Source organism: Octodon degus, unplaced genomic scaffold, assembly GCF_000260255.1.
Source record: "Octodon degus isolate 3935 unplaced genomic scaffold, OctDeg1.0 scaffold00147, whole genome shotgun sequence".
NCBI lineage: Eukaryota > Metazoa > Chordata > Mammalia > Rodentia > Octodontidae > Octodon > Octodon degus.
In genome coordinates, this window is record NW_004524723.1 from 5,733,066 (window position 1) to 5,757,819 (window position 24,754).

The 24,754-nt window shown below is 41.8% G+C and overlaps 2 protein-coding genes across 2 annotated transcripts in view; one reads left to right on the top strand and one right to left on the bottom strand.

Moving 5' to 3' along the window:
* The first annotated feature begins 5,701 nt into the window (after nucleotides 1–5,701).
* On the top strand, nucleotides 5,702–7,251 carry Wdr5b (WD repeat domain 5B). The gene has a single exon (XM_004642193.2). It carries the CDS (start codon nucleotides 6,141–6,143, stop codon nucleotides 7,119–7,121), a length of 981 nt encoding a protein of 326 aa, XP_004642250.1. The 5' UTR covers nucleotides 5,702–6,140; the 3' UTR covers nucleotides 7,122–7,251.
* Nucleotides 7,252–11,172: 3,921 nt separating this feature from the next.
* Fam162a (family with sequence similarity 162 member A) overlaps nucleotides 11,173–24,754 on the bottom strand; it is a 36,098-nt gene continuing 22,516 nt past the window's right edge. The window contains exons 2-5 of the mRNA XM_023702223.1: nucleotides 19,544–19,666; nucleotides 16,915–17,023; nucleotides 13,016–13,124; nucleotides 11,173–11,265 (exon numbers count right to left, since the gene is read on the bottom strand). Coding sequence (XP_023557991.1) covers nucleotides 11,173–11,265; nucleotides 13,016–13,124; nucleotides 16,915–17,023; nucleotides 19,544–19,666 — 434 coding nt within the window. The remainder of the gene's footprint in view (nucleotides 11,266–13,015; nucleotides 13,125–16,914; nucleotides 17,024–19,543; nucleotides 19,667–24,754) is intronic.

Below are 24,754 nucleotides of genomic sequence, written 5' to 3' on the forward strand. Positions count from 1 at the left end.
AAAAAAAAAAAAAGGTAGTTTGTAAGTACGGATACCTGAGCATTAGACATGATGGCTTTATATATAAAGAGATACAGGTTGCCTTTGAATATAAAATGCATCTGTAACCTTGGGATAAGAAAGAAGGGCAGTATTGCATTCTGTTTTCAGCTAAAGGTAGAAAGGTCTGATGTTTTCCTACAGGTTAAATAAATAAACACCTTGTGTTTATATGAGCATCTGTTACATGCTAAGAAGGTGTCAAAGGGCTTTCCTTTTCTTAACACCCAACTTTTTTGATTTGGATATATCACTGTATCATAGGTGATGAAATCCAAACTTGGGAGTTGCTTTGTTTGAAGGTCAAAATACTAGTTATCCAAGGGAAGGGTGGAGCCCTGAAGTTCTCTGTCTTAGAGAAAGCAGTGGTTATGTGGTAGTTACATGCCTCAAACTTTGAAAGTTTGAACAGCCATGGTCTCTTGTTGGGACTATTTGTCCTGATTTCCTTTGTATCACCACCCTCAAAATGAATACCCTAGTTGTTAAATTACTTATGGTTTACATAGGTGTAGCCCTCAGCCTGAACATTTTTTTCTGTCTTTGGAATTAAAATTCTATTTAACCAGACAACTGCAATAACAGATTGAAAATGTGCAAGTGATTTTAGTAACAGCTAAACATTTCAAATCAAATGCAGCTATAAAGGTGTTGACACGGAAAAGGCTTTGTGATGAATTACTGCTTTAGAAAGCAGTCCATGGAGGCCAGGGAGATAGCTCAGTAGAATAAGTGCTTGCCTGGCACGTGCAGGGTCCTGAGTTCGATCCTTGGTACCGCAAAAAAAAAAAAAAAAAAAAAAAACAAAAAAAAAAAAAAAAAAAAAAAAAAAAAAAAAAAGTCCATGGATTGAACCAACTAAAGGAGTGTTGTCCCACAGATAGCTCCCTTTATTACATTTTTTCTTTATTGTATTTCTTGAATTTCTACTTAATTCAAGTTACTTTGACCACTCCGCGTTCGTTTTCCAAGTGTTCTGACATTGATTTGGAAGACCTCTAAGGAGTCTTCATGTTTGAATATAGTCAGGCCATGGGTGTGTGCCTTGTAAATGAGAGGCACTGACTAGAAACTGAAGGAATATGTTTGTATATTATTAAATGATACAGGAAACTGCAGAGGAATTCATGTTTGACAGATTGTCTTGAGTTTTGTATATAGTTGCTTTTCAGGAGACATCTACATCCACAATATTGTGGCATATTTTTTAAGTTTTAACCTCTTAAAAGTTTTTAGAAGATACATGTAACTTGGAAGCTAGTGGATGCCTCTGGCCATTGAATGGACTTTTCATTTTTACATAGTGTATGGCATGAGAACACTATCCATTCCTCCAATTCAAATGAGATGAATAAGAAAAGCATGTATTTCTTCATTGTATTACTGTTTCTCATCGTTTTTTTAGATTCCACTGACCAGTTTTGTAAAAATATACATTCGGATTCTACACACAGTATTATTTCATCTATAGTACAAAATTAGGTAATTGTTTCCCTGCCTCACTTCCATTGCAAAGTATTTTCTTAGTTTCAAATTAATGTGTGGTCATTTATATGATCAGTGTTTTTGCAAAAAGTGAAATTACATTTCTTCATATCCACATAACCTGAGGAAACTATACTAAAGTTCATTATAGGGTCTGTAATAAGGATGACTGCCTTATCCACCATGTGGGTATAGCATTAAGATAAAGTGACAGACCAGAGCAATGGAGTCTCAAAGACCAGTAGTAGTGAGAAAGCCAGGATTTGAGAGACAACACGGCAAGCTGGGGTTTAAGCTACCAGGTACAGAATTTTCTAAGGTTTAAGTTATTCTGAGGCGAGCCTTCTTGGGAAGGGATTACTGGTTTGCTGGGAACAGGTCCAGTTTAAATGTATGGATCAGTTAACGCCTGTGAAGTATTCCATTCACTTCTAAAAATGTTCGTTTGCTGCCCCATATGCAGTCTAACCATACATGTTTACACATTTGCTAGAGGGCTCCCCAGTTTTGTTTTGTATTTTTTTTTTTGGCGGGGGATGGGGGGACGTCCCAGGAATCAAACTCGGGACCTAGTGCTTGTCAGGCAGATGCTTAAGCTGCTCAGGTATCTCCTGGCCTGAGGCCCCAGTTTGGAACCACAGCACTGTAAGAGAGGATTGAAAGTTGCTATAGGGGTCAGGGAGTTGGCTCAGTAGAATAAGTGCTTCCCTGGCAAGCGCAAGGGCCTGAGTTCAATCCCTGGTTCTGCCAAAAAACCAAAAAAAATGAAAGTTGCTATAAAGAAAGGTAGTCAAAGCAGTCCTTGGTTAATTCCTAACCTGGGCCATCATTAGGTCTGGCACTTTTTAATTAAAAGAAATCTGCCCGTTTGTGGTAACATTTCTGTTTTATAGAGTATCTGCAAATTTTACTGAGTGACAAAGGAAATCTTTCAACCACATGGCTTTCAATTCTAAAACATGAGTATTTGAAACCTAGTCGATTTCTACAAAGATCTTTTTTAAATTGTGTGTGTGTGTGTGTGTGTGTGTGTGTGTGTGCAGGGTTTCACTAAGTAACTCAAACTCAGTGATCCTCCTGATTTCTGCCTCCCTAGTGCTGGAATTACAGGGGTGCGCCACCATGCCCAGGTTCCTTCACCAGCTCAGTGCGCCCTGGGGTGGAGCCACCACAGCATTCGGTACCAGGGATCAAACTCTGGCCCCTGCACTTGGCTAAGCAAGTGAGTAGTCTGCTGAGCTATACTGCCAGCCTCTCTATAGACTATTTATAAATCATCTATTTGGTGAAAATTAAGGGTGGCAAAAGTAGGTATTGTGAAAAAGGAGGTAAACACGGAAGAAATTTTTGATTGGGTAGCCAATATGCTAATTCTTACTGTTCGTACCACTTGGATTTACCTGTAAGGGTACTCTGCCCCCACATGCTGTAGCAGCCACACCCTTTACCCCCACTCCCCCACAGCCTCTCCCACCATACTGCACCATCTCTGTCCTGCCAAAGAAACTAAAGCTGTGAAATTCTTGGACCTAATTTATAAGGACTACTTGTTAATATCAGGGCAGGACTAATGAGTAAATAAGACTTAGTCATACCATAGTCTTTACATGAGTTCCTGAGGCTGTTTGTAAATAGCCCCCACATTAAAAGGTGGATTTTGACTCCATCAGATCTTGGGAGAAATCTGTAGAAAAAGTCTGGTTATTCCTGTCAATTTTTTTTTTTTTTTTTTTTTTTCATTTTGGTACTGGGAATTGAATTTGGGACCTTCTACTTACCAGGCTGGCACTTGTGCCACTGAGCTATATTCCTGTCCCTGCCAATCCATTCTCAATTCTGTGTCTTCTCTCCCTCATTTGTGATATCTGTAATGAATTAAATATACCCTAGTACCAATGCCTTATCCTATCCCTTATGTTCACCTTATTTTCATAGTACTGTACAATTATTCAAAAAGATTTGCTTAAATTCTTTGAGAAAGGTCTAAATATTGTTCCCCACAGTGCTTTTAATGTTAGTAGAAAATGTAAATAGTTTCAGTTGGTGCAGAATTTAGACTAGTCCACTCTGAGGAGAGGAAAGGAAAGGGAAGAGTTTAGTCAGAATTGAACTTTAAGATATATGGAAGAAAAGTTTGAGAAAAATACTACACAAGTGAGTTTCATGGAGAGCAGGCCTTAGTGAATAGCTAAGATAACCTGCAAGTGCTCCAACAACTTCAAAGATACACTACTGTATTATTTCCACTTCTGATCCCCGCCCCCCCCACTGGGTATCGGGATCTTGTGCTTCGAGGCAGGTGCTTATGCCTCTGAGATATGTGCTCAGTCCTCCTGAAGTGTTCTTGGGTTTACACCTTTAGTTTAAACTAATAAGTCTAATCCCTGTCCAAATTTCAAATTAGAGTCATAGAATATTTAAATAATAAGGTTCTTACTATTAGTTGATCTATTAAAGGTGAGTTATGGCCGGTGAAATAGCTCAGTGGACTAAGCGCTTGCTTAGGCAAGCGCAGGGACCAGGTTTCGATCCCTGGTCCTGCATGCTGCACCAGCCAGCCGCTGGAGTGAGCTGAGTCGCGACAGAGTCCATTTGTGCTACCCTTTAATCCCAGCACTGGGGAGGCTGAAAATAGGCTCACTACAAGTCTGAGTTGCATAGTAAGACCCTGCACCAAATACATAAATGAAAAAAGGGAAAAGAAGGTGAGTTAGTATACAATCAAGCCTTTTAATGGACACCCTTCTTTTCCAAAAAACTGCCTTTTAATTACTGGTCACAGAAGATACTTGGCTTCTGACTTTTTAGCTTGGCTACCAGGAAAGCCTTTAATACAGAACCCTGTCTCTCCTCAGGTATTAACTCAGCAATCACAGTATGATTCGGGTTTCCAGGTTTTTGGTAAGCCTCGTTGGTAAACTTTCATCTAAATAACTAGAGTTCACCTACTTTTACAACCATTTCTGAAAACTTGGCAAAATCTTGTTCTAAACCCTAATTAAGAATAGCCTTGGGCTGGCCAGATCAACGGATTAAAGCGCTTACTTAGGCTGGCATAGGGGCCAGGGGTTCGATCTCCAGCGCGCCCCGCATCTGGGGCGTGCTGAGACAGCACTTGAGACTGGGTGTGGTGGCGTGTGCCTGTAATCCTAGCGCTTGGGAGGCTGAAAACAGGAGGATCACTACGCAGCTAACCAGTGTAGTGAGACCCTGCATTAAATACATTTAAAAAAAAATAGCCTTTCCCAGGTCTTATCCGACCCTACCAACCCCTATACCCTTTCTCTCAAGTACCTTAAGGAAATAGGAATTTATTTTATGAACATCAAACTATAAGGGTGAAAACATCCTGTTTGTTCATTTCTCCCGATACAGTATGTATTCTACCAGCCTTTCAAGACCTCTAATGGACATATCCTTCATCCATTCCTAAACATTTTTAGGGAGAACTTTTAAAAGGTCCTGGAATCTGGACATGGGCTGGGGAGATAGCCGGGAGGCATAAACGCCTGCCTGGCAAGCACAGGGATCTGGGGTCAATCGCCGGTACTGCAAGCCATGCTGGCCACAGAAACTGGGCGTGGTGGCGCACATCTGTAATCCAAGCGCTGGGGACGCTGAGACAGGATTGCTACAAGCCCGAACTGGTAGCAAGACCTATATCAATAAATAAATAAAATTAAAGAAAAAGAATCTGGGCATGAATTCTACTTCACTCTCCTTCCCTCCACTGCTCAAGTAGTCACAAGGGTCACCAGGATTAACAACACAAATGGAAGAGGGCACAACAAAGTCATCCAGAGAGCAAAACTTGGTGCAGGCTCACCGACCAGGGCGGGTGGGTCAACCTTTGTCGGGCTTCTGAAATATTCGCTGTTTCGGCAGTTCAAGTGGCAAGGGTGGACCTACGTCTGCCGCTAAGGGTACCAGCGAATTACCGTGCGTTTGAGTATTTTTTTTTTCAAAAAGTGCATGCTCTTCGCTACTACCCAAGGTAGCACTTCACACGCAGGTTAAACCCACTTCCGCTCCAGGAAGGCTTTTGCGCTCGCGGGGCGGGGCCCGCAGGTCCGGAAGCGAACCCTGACTCCTCCTCTGCGCAGGCGCGCACAGGCGTCTCCCATTGGTGCTGTCTTGGCACGTACGCTCGGCTTCCCTTTCCGCTTGCTGACAGCTGCGGAACGTTCTGCTGTTATGGGAGGGAGTTCGCGGACTAAACTTATAATGTCGGTGACTGTGCGGCGTAAACTTCTAACCACTCATATATACCGGAAGCAGTGAGTGATTCGTGGATCGAAAAGTACCTAGTCTCAACATTTGGGAGCTGAGAACAGGAGCGTGGAAAATAGTTCACGTGGAGCCCCTAAGACCCCGGACAGCCTAGCATCGCACTCGCCCACGGCCACGGTAACTTTTCCAAGGTTATGTATGCAAGTATTTCACAAAACAGGGAAAACTGAAGTGGTCTAAGCCGTGTTGCTGATCCAGGTCATGTCAAAGACGATGCAAAAAGTGTAGTAATTCAAAACCGTGTGTTTTAAAATCTGATGTTTCTCTGGTGCTGCGAGGGACGGACAGAACATCTCATTCATCCCCCGATTTGGAGCTTTTGAGCCATGGCAGCAGAGGAGCCAGGGGACGCCTGCTCATCATCAGCCTGGCGGCGGCGCCAAGAAGTGCCTGAAAAACCGAACTATGCCCTCAAATATACTCTGGTGGGGCATTCGGCAGCAGTGTCATCAGTTAAGTTTAGTCCTGACGGGGAGTGGCTAGCAAGTTCTTCTGCTGATAAAGTAATTATCATTTGGGGAGCCTATGATGGGAAATACAAGAAAACACTATATGGTCACAGTCTGGAAATATCGGATGTTGCCTGGTCGTCAGATTCTACTTGTCTTGTTTCTGCTTCAGATGATAAAACTCTAAAAATATGGGATGTGAGATCTGGAAAATGTTTGAGAACACTACAGGGGCACAGTGATTATGTCTTTTGTTGTAATTTCAATCCTGCTTCCACCCTGATCGTTTCAGGATCTTTTGATGAGAGTGTCAAAATATGGGAAGTGAAAACAGGAAAGTGCCTAAAGACTCTGACTGCTCATTCTGACCCCGTTTCTGCTGTTCATTTTAATAGTACGGGCTCCTTGATAGTGTCGGGTAGCTACGATGGCCTCTGTAGAATCTGGGATGCTGCCTCAGGTCAGTGTTTAAAAACACTTGCTGTTGATGATAATCTTCCAGTGTCTTTTGTAAAATTTTCTCCAAATGGTAAATATATTCTCACTTCAACTTTGGACAGTACTCTTAGACTATGGGATTACAGCAGAGGCAGATGCTTGAAGACATACACTGGTCATAAGAATGAGAAATACTGCGTATTTGCCAGTTTTTCAGTTACTGGTGGAAAGTGGATTGTGTCGGGTTCTGAAGATAATCTGGTTTACATTTGGAATGTTCAGACGAAAGAGATTGTACAGAAGTTACAGGGTCATACAGATGTTGTGATAACAGCAGCTTGTCATCCTACAGAAAACATCATTGCATCCGCAGCATTAGAAAATGACAAAACAATTAAACTATGGATAAGTGACTGCTAAAACCTTTGGAAACCAAGTAGCAAAGCCAGGCTCGCAAAGAACATAGATGTTTGAGTCAGGTGATGGCGCATGCCTGTAAGCACTCTGGGAAGCAGAGGCAAAAGGATCACAAGTTCAAGCCCTGCTGGGGCAATTTAGTGAGACCACCATCTCAAGGGTGTGGAGGCTGGAAATGTAGCTCAGTGTGAAGATGCTAGGTTCAATCCCCAGTACAAAGAAAATAAAAGCTAGGTACACCAGTAATCCTGGCACTTTGGAGCCTGAGGAGGGGGCTGCTGCCAGGGTGAGGCTAGTCTGGTCCACAGAGTGAGTTAGAAGCCAGTCTGGACTACATTGTGAGAACCTGTCTCAAAAACAAACAAACAGTAACAAAACACTTAGGTTTTTGGAAGAATGACTTCTCTTAATTTTGGCATGATTTTATGTTTTAAAAATTGTGTTTAGTTGCAAGATTTTGAGACTTAAAGTGATTACAAAATGAGCAGTTGAACTAGCAAGTGTAGGACTTGGGGCTTCTGACTGCCAAATCTTGAGGCCTGTTAGGAAAGAACCTGGTGTGTTTGTCACTAGTTTCCCATTCTTTTTTTTTTTTTTTTTTTTTTTTTTTTAATGTACTTAATACAGGGTTTACAGGGTCTCACTATGTGGATTGGACTCATAGTGATTCTCCTGTTTTTGAGCCTCCCAAGTTCTGGGATTACAGGTGCGCACCACCACGCCCTGTCTCATTCACCATCTCCACATGCCCCCGGGGGTGGGGCCTGCATGGCATGCTTGGAATCAAACCGGCTGCTGCGCTGTGCCTAAGTAGGTTCTTTAGTCTGTAGTTTCCCATTCTGTTGCATCTCAGTGACTGTCCTGGAAGGTCATTATATTGGAAATAAAAGTAAGGTTGACAGGATAAGATGACTGACTGAGGGAGACAAGCAAGTTTGCAGTTTTTGGTTTGGGAGGTCAGATGAGCCTGGGGTGATGACAACTGAAGGTAGAGGTCAGATGTCACCTACACATTTGGTGATGATGGGATATATTAAATATGTATCAGGTCTGTGAGTTGGTATATATGCTGCCGAAGCAAGCACAGGTCTGAGTTGGGAAAAATAAGTCATCCTTAAGTTTTTTCTAAGAGTCTAAAACTTAAAGGACCCCGTCACTGGTATCTAAAATGTCCCCTAGAAGTCCCATATGTGTCTTTTGGAAGGTGATTGACTCTTGGGAGCACTACATTCATGAGTGCATCAATCTGAAGAGTTCATGACTGAATGTGCTGTTAGAAAGTAGCGCTGTGTTGGAGGTAGATCACGAGGGCTGTGACCTGGGAGGGTGTACTCCTCCCTGGCTCCTCTGCTTCTTGGCTGCTGTAGGTTAAGCACCCTTTCTCCACTGTGCGATTTTCTGCTGTGGAGTCAGAGGACTGGACTGAACCCACTGAAACTGCCAAAATAAATCTCTCCTCTAAATTGAGTGTTGGGTATTTTATCTTAGTAACAGGAATGTGACTGATACAGACCGAACTACGTTGTTTTACCATCTTTTTTCTTGGCAGAACTGGGGATTGAACTCAGGTCCCATTGAGTTATCTTCCAGGCCCCTACCATCTTGTAATTATTAGGCAAATTACATAACTGAATTATGTATGAGACTACTGCCTTTCAGTGTGTGATCTATTAACAACCCCACTTGAGATTCATTTGAGAAAGCACCTCAAGGCTTTGACTTCTTGCCTCCTTCCAGCCTCAGTGCAGAGCTGAGTTAGATATTCTACTTCTTCAGTTTCTGTGGTATAGTTCAAAACAATTTCTTTACCAGTTTGTGTTGTAATGGTTTCATGGGCCATGTTTCCAGCACATAATGAGCTCCGTGGGAGCAGGAGGCATGGCTTAACTGTATGTTGTTGATTTTTGCATAAAGGAGCTTAAACGCTTGATGAATGACAATGGGTATCACAACTTCATCCTTTGACTACTTTTAATAAATTTTGGTGTATATGCCCCAAACTGTTATGTTGATTACAATGGAACCCTACCCTATGTGTTATTTACATAGGGATGAATAGGAAATACAAGGTAAAAAGTATAAAGTACAAGTTGGATATGGTGGCGCATGCCTACAATCCCAGCTGTTCAGGAGGTTGAGGCAGGAGGACCACAAGTTTAAGGCCAGTCTGGGCAATTAGTATGACCCTGTCTCAAAGTGAAATTTTAAAAGTGCTGAGAAAGTAGCTCAGTGGGAGAGTGCTTACCTAGCATGTATGAGATCAGGGTTCAATCTGCCTCTCTTACCTAGGGAGACATAATAAACACCCTCCCTCCAGTTGAGACTTAAACAAATAGTAATTGATAATGTAACTGAAAGCAACAATGTCAAAACTATTGCTCTTTTTGTATGTAATACTACCTTGTAGTAGTTGTCATTCAATTGTATTTGTTTGATAGGTTTTGAGGTATACAATGGAGTTAGTAGGGTACAACTGGCATATGAGGGGGTACCAGAAGTAGGGTTAGAGGCAAGTTTGAGATTCTGGCAAGAAATCACTGACATTAATGAATAGAAAATAACACAAAATGAGAAATTATTGTTTAAATTCTTGGTGAATGAGTTTTAGTTTAATAAAACATCTTTATTACAATAAATCTATAATATCTTTAAATGCTAACAGTTAAAATTTTTATTGTATAAAGTTACTTATTTTTAAAAGTACATTAAAATTTACCCACATGTGAACACTGGTTTAGGGGTCCAAATATGATCAAGAAAAACTAAGATGTACAAGAAAACAATGCTTTTTGATAATAAATTTGCAGGTGATAAAAATAAAAGAATTTGATCCCTAAAAAGCAACTAAGGTCAGCTTATTATAAAGTACACAGAACAAGATATCACTAACACAGACTCTGAAGCTACAGGTAGCATGTTACATTTATTGTTTAATTAAAGTTGCCACAGCTGCACATATTACTTGCTAATCTGTTGTAACTGAGGAAAGGTAGCATGTTGGGATGGGGAATGACCTGTGAGATAATACTAATGTACTCAATACTAACAAGGCATGTGCGAGAGAATGAAATGTGTATGTAAACCAGTATCCACAGCTAATATGAGACAAGTTAGTATTCTAAAGTCAAAACTGTAATGAGACATATGCCAGGTTTAAATGCTTATTTTTTAACATAAACAAAAAAATGCATGAGATTCTCGTAACAGAAATGTATGTAGTTTGTGAGGCAGTGGAAAGGGACCAACCAGGAACTGTAAGGCATGGAACGTGGAGACTGGGCAGTCCCAAGTAACTCTGGGATGGCAGGTTTTCAGATCCCCACAAGGGCTGGTCAGACCACTCATTACCTTGTCAGGACATTTTCAAACTCTTAGAAGCCTACATCTGTTGGCATGCCCAAAGATAAGTGTAGTTGGGCTGCTTCTCAGAGCTCTCTTGGGAACCAGCCCCTGAGAGGCACCTGGCATTTTGGGGAGGCTGGCTATCAGTGACCTGTTTGGGCAGGTGCTCAGTTGGCTTTCTTCCCACAGCCGGATGTGGCAGCACCATTCCGTAATCCCAGGACTCTGGGAGATGCGGGCAGGAGGACTGCAAATTCAAGCTCAGTTTGGGTAATTTAGTGAACTAAAGAGAACTTGTCTAAAGATAAAACAAAAGGGGGTATGTATCCCTTTGTGAAGGCCCTGAATTCAAGCTCCAGTGCAAAGAAAGAAAGAATAATGAACTATTTTGGCTTCTGGAGAGAGATCACTTTGGTAATGACTGGAATAAAGTCTGACATGACCAGATTGTCTAAAGAAATGTTAAAGCTGAAATAAGTTGTCTTATTTTTCATTTTTCTACAAAAGCTGGAGGCTGCATTTTACTTGGATCAAAGCTATAAAACAGACAAGTCATTCTTTAAGAAAATTTATTCGTACCTCTACAAGGAACTAGGATAAGCATGTGAAAGTCATACATTTAGGAAGTGGGTTGACACGCCATTCTTTTCAACACAGGCAGTTGCTGCATTATTCCTGGGTGTTCAGAATCCAGCTAGCATGGAGAACTCTGCTACTCTGTTTTGGCCTTTACAGATGCTTCCTCTCTCAGACGAGCTTTCTTTTCTAAGTTCAAGCTTGTTAAAGACTCATTTCTTTTGGCAGCCTAAAGTAAAACATATTTGAACAGGTGATTGCACCAGGCTGGGAAAGGCTATGCCTATGGAGGGCAGGCAGAGCATGGGTACTGCCTGGGTGCTTCCCTCCATGTGTCATCTTCCTGATGCTGCCCTTATGAGCTGAGAATATGTGCCTCTCCCTTCTCATCCCTTATGGCTCCTTGCTCTAAATCTGGGAACCTCAGACTACCAAAATCTAGCTATTGATAACTTCCACTAAACTTACCCTGAAACTACCCTCTGAGATCAAACACTATGGAAGGCAATCATCTCTTGTGTTACCCCAATGTGAACTGTTACATTTCTATGAAGCTGACCTATAGACCAGTCTCAACATTTTCAGACCAAGTAACTGAAAATTCACCCCCATATAAACTGGCATTTTCTTCTATCTGTGTTATCTCATATGTAAAAATTAGGTAAGGTGCAGGGCATGGTATATGTGCCTATTACTACAAAGTGAGATGCTGTCTTTAAAAGAAAATATGAGGTGAGGGGAAGGCAGGAATGGAAATACGCAGATGATGGAGAGGACAAAATATGCAATGGCTAATTTCTTTCACCTAAATTGCCTCCTGTTAAATTCTCCATTCCAGTAGCATTCACCAAGTTTTTCAAATGGCAATGCCATCAAAGTATTGATAATAACTCTTAGCCCACAGTGTATACTTGCATCATGCTACAAAGGTCTTTAGGATAATAACCTGCAACTACTGAAGTGAGCTTTGTGTCTAAAATCACATATAAATGCAACACAGATTTTTCAGAATTCTAGAAAGCTGCGTAGCCAGTCCACATGCTCCTGAAGGATTCACTCTGAGAACCATCATGAAGGCAGAGAGGGGACAAAGAAACACTGATGGTGAACCAACCCATGAACTGGATCATTGTTTTCCACTTTGCCTAGGGTACCAGTCTGGGTCCTTTGTACTGTGAAGTCAACCTAAAATGGTCAGTATTTCCATGTAAGTGTGGCTCCAGAGAGCCAGATGTTCACTTCTCCTTTGGAACCACTGGGGACAACCATGTGTGTAAGAATTTTTTTCATATCTGGTAACAGCTACAAGATAGCTATTTTCATATGAAAATTAGGACACATAGCATTAGACATGGTTATTTTTTAAAGGGTTGGTCAGGACCACTAAATATTAACACAGCTATCAGCCCAGTGTAGAGCTGTACAGCTGTAGTCTCAGCACTCGGGGCGGATGAGGCAGAAGGTTTCCAAGTATGAATCCATACCAAGCAACTCAGTGACATTGTGAGACTGACTCATAAATAAAATAAAAATTAAAAAGGGTTGGAGAATGCAGCTCACTGTAAAGGTCTCGGGTTTAATCCCCAGTACTGAGAGGGAAACACCGTTGGGCTGGGGACAGAGCTCAGTGGCAGAGTGCTAGTCTTGCTGAAGAGAAGGGGGGGGGGGGAGGGAAACACATGAACACACAGAGGGTGCTTTACAAACATCCCAAGGGTTACTAAATATGCCTTTCTTGTTTCAGATTATTTATGACAACTCAGACATGTTTTATACAAGACTAATGTAGTCTGTCACGGGTGTGCCAGGATTAGACTTTGCTGGTTAGCCAAGGCACGCTCTCCCACTCGCCCCTACTGCGTCTATCATTCTCACGCACAAAGTAGCTTCAGCTCCTCAGACATTAAGCGAGGGGCCATGCCCTGCATCCAGGATCCCCTGGGGAGAGCACGCGGGCACTGAGAGGAACCCACCCTTACCTTCTTGCCCTCTATGACCATCACAACGCACCCCAGCACCGTCAGGGCAATCATCACGTAGCTGATCTTCACCCGCACCTTGTTCTTTGCGGCGTCAAGCATTTCAAAGCTGATGAGACAACAGCAGACAGACAGACAGACATTACTAACCTTCCGCTTTCTCACATTATAGTAGGGTAACAAGATCTGTGTACCACAGCATCAAAGTGTAATGGTGTCTCTATGTTCAAAAAAGGCAGCAGAATCGGGGATCTCACTGGCTTGGGGAGGATAGGTCAGTTTCACAACTCTTTATTAGTAAACAGCAAGAGAACACAAATTCTGTTTTTGTTTTTTTTTTTTGTTTTAGGTTTTTTTTTTTTTGGTCATTAGATTAGCCTTGTACTCTGATCCTTCTGCCTCAGCTTCCCAAGTTCTGGAATTACTAGCTTGTACCACTTTACCCAGCAAAGTATAAATGAAGAAAATGTGAAAATAGAGCCAGAAGCAAAACAACTAAAATGAAAACAGCATGGCATATTAACCTAAAAGCATTAATCTGCACAGCACAATCTTACTATGGCAGGGTTCTGATGTGCGCATTTTTAGCAACTATTGCTATAAGTGAAAGCCATAGCTACTTCTCCCTGGGTTCTTTCAAAGATACATATCATTTTCTGAAGTACATGCTGACAATAACTGCTGTAGGCGTCTTAGGTTTCAACATAAATCACAATTCAGAAAAGAAACAAACATGAGAGTTAAACAAAATGCACCATATAACCCAGCTTTTTATCATCTTAGGCTTGAGAATATCTGAACCAGGAGGAAGATCTGGTAAGCAAGAGTTCCTTCATATTTATTTTTTAACTAAGATCTTGCTAAAACTTGAGTGACAAGTGTACTGGAGTCTATGGTCTTTGGCAGGTGCTGAGAGTGCAGCTCTTTTGGTCTGTCCACTCACCATGAGCTGTGACAGAAAGTCGAGAGAGGGTTGGTTGGGTCATGGCTCTCGGGTGACAGCCAAAGGACCTAACAGGGTGATTCCAGGCAGGCAGTGCTTCTACAGCCTGGGTGCTGCAGAGCCTCTAGGCAGGGTGTGTGGATGAGGCCCAGGCTAAAGAACTTCCAGCCACCTCAGCAGAGGTGCACACAGGAAGCGATTATCTCTTGAGGATGAAATGTGAGTGCTTTTTACTTTTTCTTATTGGTACATTTCATGTAATTGGTACAGGGTCTCACTGCACAGCTGGGACTTGTAGTGATCCTCTTACCTCAAGCCTCCCCAGCACTGAGATTACAGGTGCGTGGTGGCCGGCTTAGTGCACCTGGGGGCAGGGCTGGCACAGCATGTGGTGCCAGGGATCGAACCCCAGTCCCTGCACTTGCCTAAGTAGATGCTTATACTCCACTGAGCTATCTCATCAGCCCTTGGTACATTTAGATATACATAATCATCACATTCATCATAGGGAATTTGTACCTGTACATGATATAGCTTGCTTTTTTCCTATTCCCCCTCCCCTCCCTTCAACCCCTCTTCTACTTTTTTTTTTTTTTTTTTGGTGGAACCGGGGATTGAACTCAGGCCTTGCGCTTGCCAGGGAAGCGCTTATTCCACTGAGCCATTTCCCCGGTCCCCTGTACTCCTTATTTACAAAAGCTTTGTTTCCATTTTTTTCTTCTATTCTTTTTCTTGTCCCTTTAGATTTTTTACTTTTCCTCCCAAATATTTAACATATATTTGAAAATCAGGAAAGGAGATGTCACTTAAAAAGTGTTTGGAGGAGTCACAGGGTCTGGGTCAGTCCAGACAGATGGACCCTGAGGATGCACTGGGACATGCGAGCTGAGAACTGGGAGGCAGCAGTTGGGTGGGGCAATCTGGGCAATGGAGTTGGTCCTTAGGGCGGAGGGCGGCAGGAACCTAGGCCAGCTACTGAAAATCATGACTGTTCAACTAAAATATCTGAGATCCCACCAACCACAAACTACCCATCTGACATGATTTTATGTGACCTGGTATTTCCAACAGAAGCACTGTGATCCTCATGGAGAGCATATATTTTACATTTAAGGGAACATAAAGCAGTGACATGCGCGTAAGTGAGGCCATGATGCTGCCATCCACACCACAGGAAGCAATGAGAATGGGTGTGCCCCGTGATAGAAGGCTGCCCAGGCCCAGAGCCGAGCTTCCAGGGTGGCTCAGCAGGCAGGATTGTGGGCCTGGGGGACCCTGAGGCAGGCATTTGGCAGACGAGGGGAGGTGCTCTGCACAGATCCACCACGGCACTTGGTATATACCACCTTACTCACTGCAGGGCTACTCAGAGGAAGGCAGAGGGCCAGGACTTTCTGTAGTGAAAATCACCCAGCCCTGTATTCAGCTGGGTAGACAGAAGCAGGAGGGCCCTATGGAAGCTGTCATAAGCAGAAAGTAAATACAGTGTTACCTGTCAGAAAAGATGTTCTGGGACTGGGGATATAGCTCAGTGGCACAAACACTGCCTGGCAAGTGCAAGTTCTAAGTTTGATTCCCAGTGCAAAAAAAAAAAAAAAAGTTCTGTATGAGCCCAGATTTTTTCTATTGTAACTTGAAACCAGGGCAAAAACGTTTAGGGAGAGTCCTTTGCTGAAAGGAACTCAAGGGCCTTTGTCCAAAGTTCCTGTCTCTGAGTGGGACAATGCCTGCAAAGGAGACAGCATCTACCTCTTTGAAACCCACCCAGCCACAATGCCAATGAGTGTTCTTTGAGTCAGGCTGGAACACTGCTTCTAACTCGGGTGGTGGTGGTGGTGGTGCCGATACTGTCCCTGCAACGCACCCTGGGCAGTGTTTGAAGACACTTTTGTTTTTGTTTTGAGACAGAGCTTCCCAGCTTCCTGCCTCAGCCTTCCAAGTGCTGGGATTACAGGTATGGGCCACCTTGCCTGGCTATGGAGATCTCCTTGTTTGGTACCTCTGACAGTGAGTTGCTGGCATGGAGGGGGCAGAGGTAAAAGTTGCTAACTGTCCTCCAACACACAAAACAACCTCACATAGCAAAGATATTCTGGCCCCAGTGTCGCTAGTAGTGAAACTGAGAACATCTGGGTCAATACCCTATCTTTACCAGCTACCGACTACAAAAAGGTCCAAGAGACCAGCCAAGACTAGCTGTGAGGAAACCAATCAAAGGAGACACTTTCTTGCCTCAGAGCATGAGCTGCTGAGGTAAAAGTAGACACAGTTCCTTGAGGACACACCCCAGGTCCTGAGGGCTTCCCACCTGGCCTCATCTCTTAAAACCTCTGCAACCTCTCAATAGCGCCACCCCGAGGACCCAGCCTTCAACATACGTGGCTGTGAGAGACACTTCAGCTCCAAACTATACCCGAGGCACTGAAACACTTTTATGCCTAAAGTTGAGCCTTGAGTAGATTCTGTAGAATATAGTATTTGTCCCTGATACCTAATTGATGGACCCAGATAAAAACACTAACAAGTAAGTATCGTGGTATAGCCAGTTCTGCAGCCAGAGGCTGAAGCTAAACCATTAGCTGCCTTTGGAATATTGGAGAGCATTTCATGGGGCACTATGTAGCACACCAGTGATAAGGCACAATTTTTAACACTTTTTATTCCAGCTACTTTTCAAAGACAAAATATTTAGAGAAGTAAAAAATGTTTCTAGGTGGCACACACCTGTAACTCCAGTAGTCTGGAGGCTGAAGCAAGGGTATTGCTGTAAGTGTGGGGCCAGCCTGGGCTACAGAGTTCAAGAACAGCCTGAATGAACTACACAGTCAGAGCCTTTCTCACAAACCAATAATAACAATGATTTGGTTCAAAGGTTTTAAACTCAGAGGTACTGCTTTTTCCTTAAACAGATCAGTGAGAAGTGGAAGCTGCTTGTAGCCGCAGGTGTGGCACTCACGAGATAGTCTCTGGAATTTGGTCCTTGCTCTGGAAGCGACCGGACCATATCAGGATCCTCTTCTCCCAGTCCGTGGGTTTGTGCAGCGGCACTCTGTGGCTGTAAGTGCCTGTGCAGAGACCAAACAGAACACTTACCCAAGACTGTGACTCGGAAGAGTGGGCAAGAGTGCTGTTCGCACTTGGTAGCTGTCCACAAACACCAAGGCAGCATTTCGGGCTTATTAGAACTTTATTTGAATGAGATTTCTCTTCAGGACTTGTTTATCAAATGAGGTTCTGAAATCTCCTGAAGATTGTGGTAAAATAAAAACACTATTTCCTAGTACAAGCCCTATTTTTGAAAATTGAATGAATACAATGATCAAAGATATGAAGATAAGGGCTAAGGAGATAGCTCAGTGGCATAAGCACCTGCCTGGTCAGTGTAAGGTCCCGAGTTCAATCCCTGGTACCACACACACACACAAAAAAAAAAAAAAAAAAGAAAGAAAAAAAATATATATGAAGATAAGATTGGACTAAGAGAATTATAAAGTCAGGTATGGTAGTATATACCTGTGATCCCACCTACTCATGATGCTGAAGCAGGAGGACCACAAGCTACAGATCAGACTAGGCAATTTAACAAGACCCTACCTAAAAAATTAAAAAAAAAAAAAAATGCTGAGAATGTAGCTCAGTAGGAAAGATAATTCCTGGATTTGATTCCTAATATGGGGGCCAGAGGGTAAGGGTCAGGGAAGTGGGGAACAGGGGTAGAGGGAAGAGAAGATGGAATTATGGAGGGAGGGAGTTTTTCTGACTTAAATAGAATAAGGTTTTTTTTGGCAGTACCCGGGATCGAACTCAGGACCTTGAGCATGCAGGGCAGGTGCTTACACCAATGATCTATAACCCTGGCCCCTAGAAAAAGGTTTATGATACAATTACATTTAAAAGGCCTTCGAGTTGAGTTATGGTGCACGCACATGTAATTTTAGACCTTGGGAGGCTGAGTAGGATTGCCAAGAGATCATGGCCAGCCTAACCTACAAAAGCGAGACCCTGTCTAAACACCCCCCCCCCAAAAAAAAAATTAAAAATAAAATAAAAAGGACTGCAAGCTTAAGCCCAGCCTGGGCAACTTAGCAAGACCCTGTCTCAAAATAAAATAATAATAAAAGGGCTAGACCTATAGTTAACCCCAGTAATGCAAAACAAAACAACACAACACACTAAAGTGACAGAAAAAAAAATACACTATTAGTATGTCTTTCTCCTTATTGAACTAAGAGAAAGTAGCTGCATATCTATCCTTATATTTTGGTTTTTTGAGACAGCTTCTCACTATGTAGTTCTGCCTGGACTTGAACTCATGGGAGATTCTCCTGCTTTAGCCTCCCATGTTCTGTGATTAAGGCGAGTGGCACCATGCCTGCCAACCACTATATTTTAATTGCAACGGTCTCAGTTTTATTCCTATGAACATGTAGGAATGTGTGTGGGTGTATATGAGGCTTATGCTTAACATTTTATATAGTTTATTCATTAATATATTTTCTATCCTAGTATATTGCAATGGTGGATACACTGTGTCAATCTGAGAAGTTTAGAAGCTTAACTAAGCTACTCAGCCAGAGACCAGGGTCATCACTGTGTAAACAGCCTCTGCCTGGACAAGCAGAGGGCACCAAGATGGTGTGAGTGCTAACCTGCCCCGGGAATGGGGTAGCCTGCTTACAATACAGTGGAGAAGAGACTTGCTCCCCCCAACCCTTTTGCTCTTACTGCTTCTGTTGTCTTTGGTCACCTTGAACTGTTGCCCTCTGCCATGCCACCATGTCCTGGAGCCAGTTGACTATGCAGTGAAACCTCCACAAACTGTGAGCTAAATAAATCATCCTCTTTTAAATTTCAGTGTCCTGTATTTTGTCTCAGCAAGGAAAGAAAAGTAACCAAGACATACATGATACTTAAAAGTATCATTTCCAGCAGATGTATAATAGCATCAGGTAGATCTAACACACCATTAACCATTTCCTATTAAACAGTTTTAAGCATTTCTAATTTTTGAAATCCATAAAAGTGGTAATAGTGGGGCCAGGGAGATGGCTCAGTAGAATAAGCGCTTGCCTGGCAAGTGTAAGGGCCTGAGTTCAATCCCTGGTTCTGCCAAAAAAAAAAAAAAAAAAAAAAAGGTAATACTATACTCCAAGCTTTCTCTACATGCATTGATTATCCCTTAACATCACGTCAAAGGGCAGAAATGTTTTTAAGCTCTTGATAAACATTCATTAGCGATCATTCTTTTCACTTGTCAAGACTGTCTGGGGCGTAGTTCCATGAAGAAACAACAGGAAAGGCGCAGTTAACATGTCACACCTTTTCTTCTCACACAGCGACAGCGGTAAGGGTCAGAGTTGCTTTGGGCATCTGTGCCTACACAGAAAGCTACGGTCCCACTGGAGGCAAGAAATGAAACCACAGCTGGGCAGAATCACAGGGAGCACAACTCAGGAGACCTTAACTCCACGACGGGGCCACCACAGGAGCCCTGTTGTGCCCTCTTCTGGATTCTTCTGATTCTAGAGTGTCCCATTTTTGGGGGAGTCACCTACTCCATAACTGGAAAACCACTAAAAACTTACTGGTTGGAGCTTTGTGACTTTCCTGTGGTTTGGTGCAAAATCCATTCATTCTCTTCAAATCAGAGTTCCTGGTAAACCGTAGTGATGAGAAAGTATGGCTTTCATGTAACCTAAAAAAATTTCCTAGAAAACAAAAAGAGTGTCATATAGAAAGGAAATATAATGATTTCTCAAGATGGATAAACATTTGTTTTTCAGCATGGTCGCACACACTTGTAATCCCAGCAAAGGGATTACAAGACTGGGCAAGAGATCCTAAGTTGGACCCAAACCCCAGCAATTTGTGAGACCCTGTCCAAAAATAAAAAATAAAATGGGCAGGAGATGTAAGTCAGAGAGGAGGCCCTGATTTAATCCCCAGTACACTGCTCATCAGTTGTACGTGTAACAAACTAAATAGTTTTATATAAAAACTGTAGTTTTTAAAATTTAGAATCAAAGCATAACAGCATAACATAAACAGTATTACAAACTCCTATATACTTGGCATCCAGTTTCGAGCATGATCAGTATTTGGCCAATAAATACTGTTTCATCTAAACCTAATTATTCCCCCTACTAGATTAAAGCATATTCCAAGTATTACATTAATTCTTCCCAAATATTTCAGTATGCATTTCAAAAATTTTTCAAAATCATATCCAGAATACCTCTAATAACTAAAAACCATTTCCTTAATACATGATAATATTGTATCCTTTAAATTTCCCCGAGGGAAAGGACCAAGATGGAAGGCAGGTAAGCAGCAGTGACAGAGCCGCCCTGACAGTTATATTCCAAGACCTGGAATATAGCAAGATGGGGAAGATAAGGAAAGAAGTGGGTCCACTGGACCCAAGTGGGAGCTGAGGCACAAACTGAAGCCCACCAAAGTGTAAAAAGAAAAACATCAATGAAGCAGCAGCAGGCCGTGCCTTCTCCCTGAGAAAGGACTCACTGTGTGAGACAAGCATTTCAAACCTGCAGATGTACTATGCAGGTCAGTATTTATTGGTCAAATACTGATCACGCTCGAAACTGGATGCCAAGTATATAGGAGTTTGTAATACTGTTTATGTTATGCTGTTATGCTTTGATTCTAAATTTTAAAAACTACAGTTTTTATATAAAACTATTTAGTTTGTTACACATACAACTGATGGGCAGTGTACTGGGGATTAAATCAGGGCCTCCTCTCTGACTTACATCTCCAGCCCATTTTATTTTTTATTTTTGGACAGGGTCTCACGAATTGCTGGGGTTCGGGTCCATGGAGGCCTCTGGGGTTGCCGGTGCTCATAGTACAGATGAGGGTGCTCACAGGGCACATAAGGGAGCAGTGCACGTGAAGGGCTTCACTAGCTGGTGGTGAGTGCAGAGGGCTTGTATGTTCTGGGGGAGAAGGTGACTGGCCAGGAACCATTCTGGAGAGGGGCTGGATGAGCTCAAAATTCATTCCATTTCATAGCTCCCAGCTGGGCTCAGGCCCAGGGAAGGTGTGAAGTTGGCTGCAGCCATATGAATTTGGTCTCAGCCAGAAGGTGCAGTCTTGTTGAGATTATCTACTACCCAACCAAAAAGCTCCTGCTGGTTTGCTGGGATAAAGGAACACAGAACAGGACTCTGTCTCCACATGCTGTCTACCAGTGACAGCACAGACAAACCTGCAAGTGGATACTCTTTCATTCTCATTTATTCTCTTTCTCCCTCCCTCCTTTCTCTTCCCCACCCCCCGTGGTGGTGCTGGTTATGTTGCTGTTATTTTTTTCTCCATAATTGTTTTTATATAAGGGAATGTGATTTCTAGTCTTTTGTGGTTGTGGTTCTTTCTATTCTTATTAACTCTTCCTTCCCTCTTTGCCTCCAGTCTTCTGCACCAGATTCCCAAAGTAAGCAGAATCTCCTTTTGTCCTCTGGCTTTATTTATAATCTCTTCCTTTTCTCCCACTTCTCTATTTTCTCCTTAACCTGTTTTAAAATTTTAACCCCTGAGGGCAAAAATGACATATACTGCTACAATTTTCTGGTTTGTTTTAGATTTTGTTATATAACCACAAAATCTTTTTCATATCAAGGTCGCAAATTAACTGAGATGTTTGCCATTTTCTAGGCTGTGTCTGATGCTATTGTCATTGGTACCACTGTAGCCAAAAGTGTCATAATTGTTCTAAACAACTGTTTTCCCTGATAGTCCAAGACTGAGAATGACTAAGGGCCACAGAAAATACTGTGGCACAGTGCCAAAGAACCAGGGGCTGGGCCACAGACAGCAGCTTCTCATCCCCAACAATATGAAGAGGTAAGATATTGCCAGATTCAAAACCCAGAAACCAGCTACACCTGGAAGACACCTTGTAGACGTAATCATTTCCTAAGAGCTCTAAATGTTAGCAGTAAAGGAACCTATCGTAGGTAATTTACAAACGTTACCACAGGAATTAAATTAACAAAAAAGAAAAGAAAATAGAATACATTTAAACAAGATGCAACCCCAGACATCTAGTTCACCAAAGGCAAATCTAAGAAGCAATGAAAGGCAATCTGAAAGCCATCTACCTGACCTCTCTGAAGTGGTAATAACAAAGGAAAGGAATGAAGCTCTAGAAAAAAAAATTAACTCAGAAATAACTTCTCATATAACTGCAAAGAAGATGTTCACAATTAAAACCATGCTTAATGACTCTAGAACAGATACAAAAACAAAACACAAACAGTTGAGCTGAAGAAAATTATGGAGGCCATGAATGCTCAGCATAGGAAGGAAAAGGAATCCATAAGGCAGATTCAAGCAGATATCCAGGAGAATAAAAATTGCATCAAAAATATCTTCAGCAGGTTAAGCCAATGTAAGGACAGGATCTCAGATATAGAAGACAGGCTTGCAGTTAGTGATAATGAAAAGAAAAATTTCTTAATAATAGCAAGGGACCATGACAAATTAATCCAGCAGCTGCTAGTTGAAGCTAAAAAGAACAACTTAAGACTGATGGAACTCAGTGAAAAAGCTGAAGATAGCACAAATGATATTTAAAAACTATTCACACCCTGCATGGCAGAAAATTTACCTGGTAGAAAAAAAATAATTTGTCATACAGTAAATAAGGCATACAGAACACCAATTAGCCACAATCAAAAACATCTACAGCCAAGAATACTGTAGTCAAGATTCTAGAAATTTAACTAAATAATAGAATCTTAAAGCTATCAGAAAAAAAAGGTGTTAGGTAAAACACCTCTAACGCTAAGCCAATCAGAATCACCACTGACTTCTCAGCAGAAACCCTCAAGTCAAGGAGAGCTTGAAGTATTTCAAGTTCAAAAGGAAAACCACTTTCAACCCAGACTGATGTACCTCACAAACTATTTTTCTTTTTTTTTAAATTTTATATTTAGTACAGGGTCTCACTAGGTATATTGAACTTATAGTGATTCTCCTGTTTTCAGCCTTCCAAGCACTGGGATTACAGGTGCACGCCACCGTGCCCAGTCTCAATCACTCTCTCAGGGGCCAGGGAGATGGCTCAGTAGAATAAGTGCTTCCCTGGCAAGCACAAGGGCCTGAGTTCAATCCCCGGTTCCGAAAAAAAAAAAAAATCAATCACTCTCTCAGCCTGCCCCAGGGGTGGGGCTGGCATGGCAAGCCAGGAATCGAGCCCTGGCTGCTGCGTTCTGTCTAAGCAGGCACTTTAGTACGCTGAGCTATCTGGCTAACAAAACTATCTTTCAAAACTGATGCAGAAATAAAATATTTCCATGAAAAAGAACATTTGAGGAAATTTATGATCACCAAACCAGCACTCCAAAATGTTTTGAAGGACATTCTAGATAAAGATAACAAGGAGTACAACTTCATGAACCTCAACAGAAAGAATCCACCAGGCAAGGCAAACAGTTAAACAGAAGGAGGGAGCAGGAGCACCAATAACAGGAAAATAACATGACGAGGGTAAGTCAATACATATCAGTTATAACTATCAATGTTAATGGTCTCAAATCGCCCACCAAAAGACACAGACTGGCAGAACGGATCAAGGAAGAAGATCCGACAATATGCTACACACAGAAAACACATTTAATTAAAAGAGAAATTCATATACTGAAAGTCAAAGGATGGAGTGTAATACTCCATGCAACAGAAACCCAAAACAAAGCAGGAATAGCTATTCTATTTGCAGATAAAGTGAATTTCAAGTAAGACTGATTAAAAGAGACAAAGACAGTCACTACATCCTTGTAAAGGGAACAACCCAAGAGGGAGAAATAATAATTATAAATATATATGCAACAAATATACCAGAGTACCCAACTATATGAAATATTAACAGGCATGAAAAATCAAATAAGCACTAATACAACTGTATTGGGAGGATCTCAATACCTCATTGTTACAAAAAGACACATCAACAAACAAAAAGTAACAAAACATTAGAACTGAAACAAACTTTTGAACAAATGGATTTACTAGATGTCTACAGAATGTTCAGCCCTACAACATCAGAATACACATACTTCTCAGCTGTACATGAGATATTATCCAAAACAAACCATGTGCTAACTCATAGAACATGCTTAAATGAAAAGGAATCAAAATTATCCTATGCATATTATCAGACCATAGTGTGATGGAATTGGAAATCAATGGCAAAAAAACTGCAGGAACTTCAAAAATACATGGAAATTAAATAGCACCCTCTTCAACAACCAATGGGTCACAGACGAAATTAAAGATCAAAATAGACAGTTTCTATAATTAATTGATAATAATAGTATAACATACCAGAACTTATGGGACATAATGAAAGTAGTCCTAAGAGGAACATTTATAGTTGTGAATACTATAACAAGAAAACAGAACAAGTATATATAAACAACTTAATGGTAAACCTCAAATTTCTAGGAAGAGTAGGATAAGCCAAAAGTTCACATGAGGGAGGAATATACAAACATCAGAGCAGAAATTAATGCACTGAAAACAAAAACAAAAACAAAAACAAATGAATCATAGAGTTGGTTCTTTGAAAGATTAAACAAAATTGATAAACCTTACTTAACGTTATCCAAAAAAAGAAAGATTCAAATCCATGCAATTAGGAATGAAAAGGGTGAAATCACAATAGACCCCGCAGAAATCCAAATCCATCTATACCTACTTTGAAAACTTGTATTCTACCACATGCCACACTGGCCCCACCTCTGGGTACACTGAGCTGGCCACTGAGACCAGGCATGGGA

What these genes read in the sequence shown, in the direction of transcription:
- Wdr5b (XM_004642193.2), top strand. Translation starts at nt 6,141, where the DNA reads ATGGCAGCAGAGGAGCCAGGGGACGCCTGCTCATCATCAGCCTGGCGG.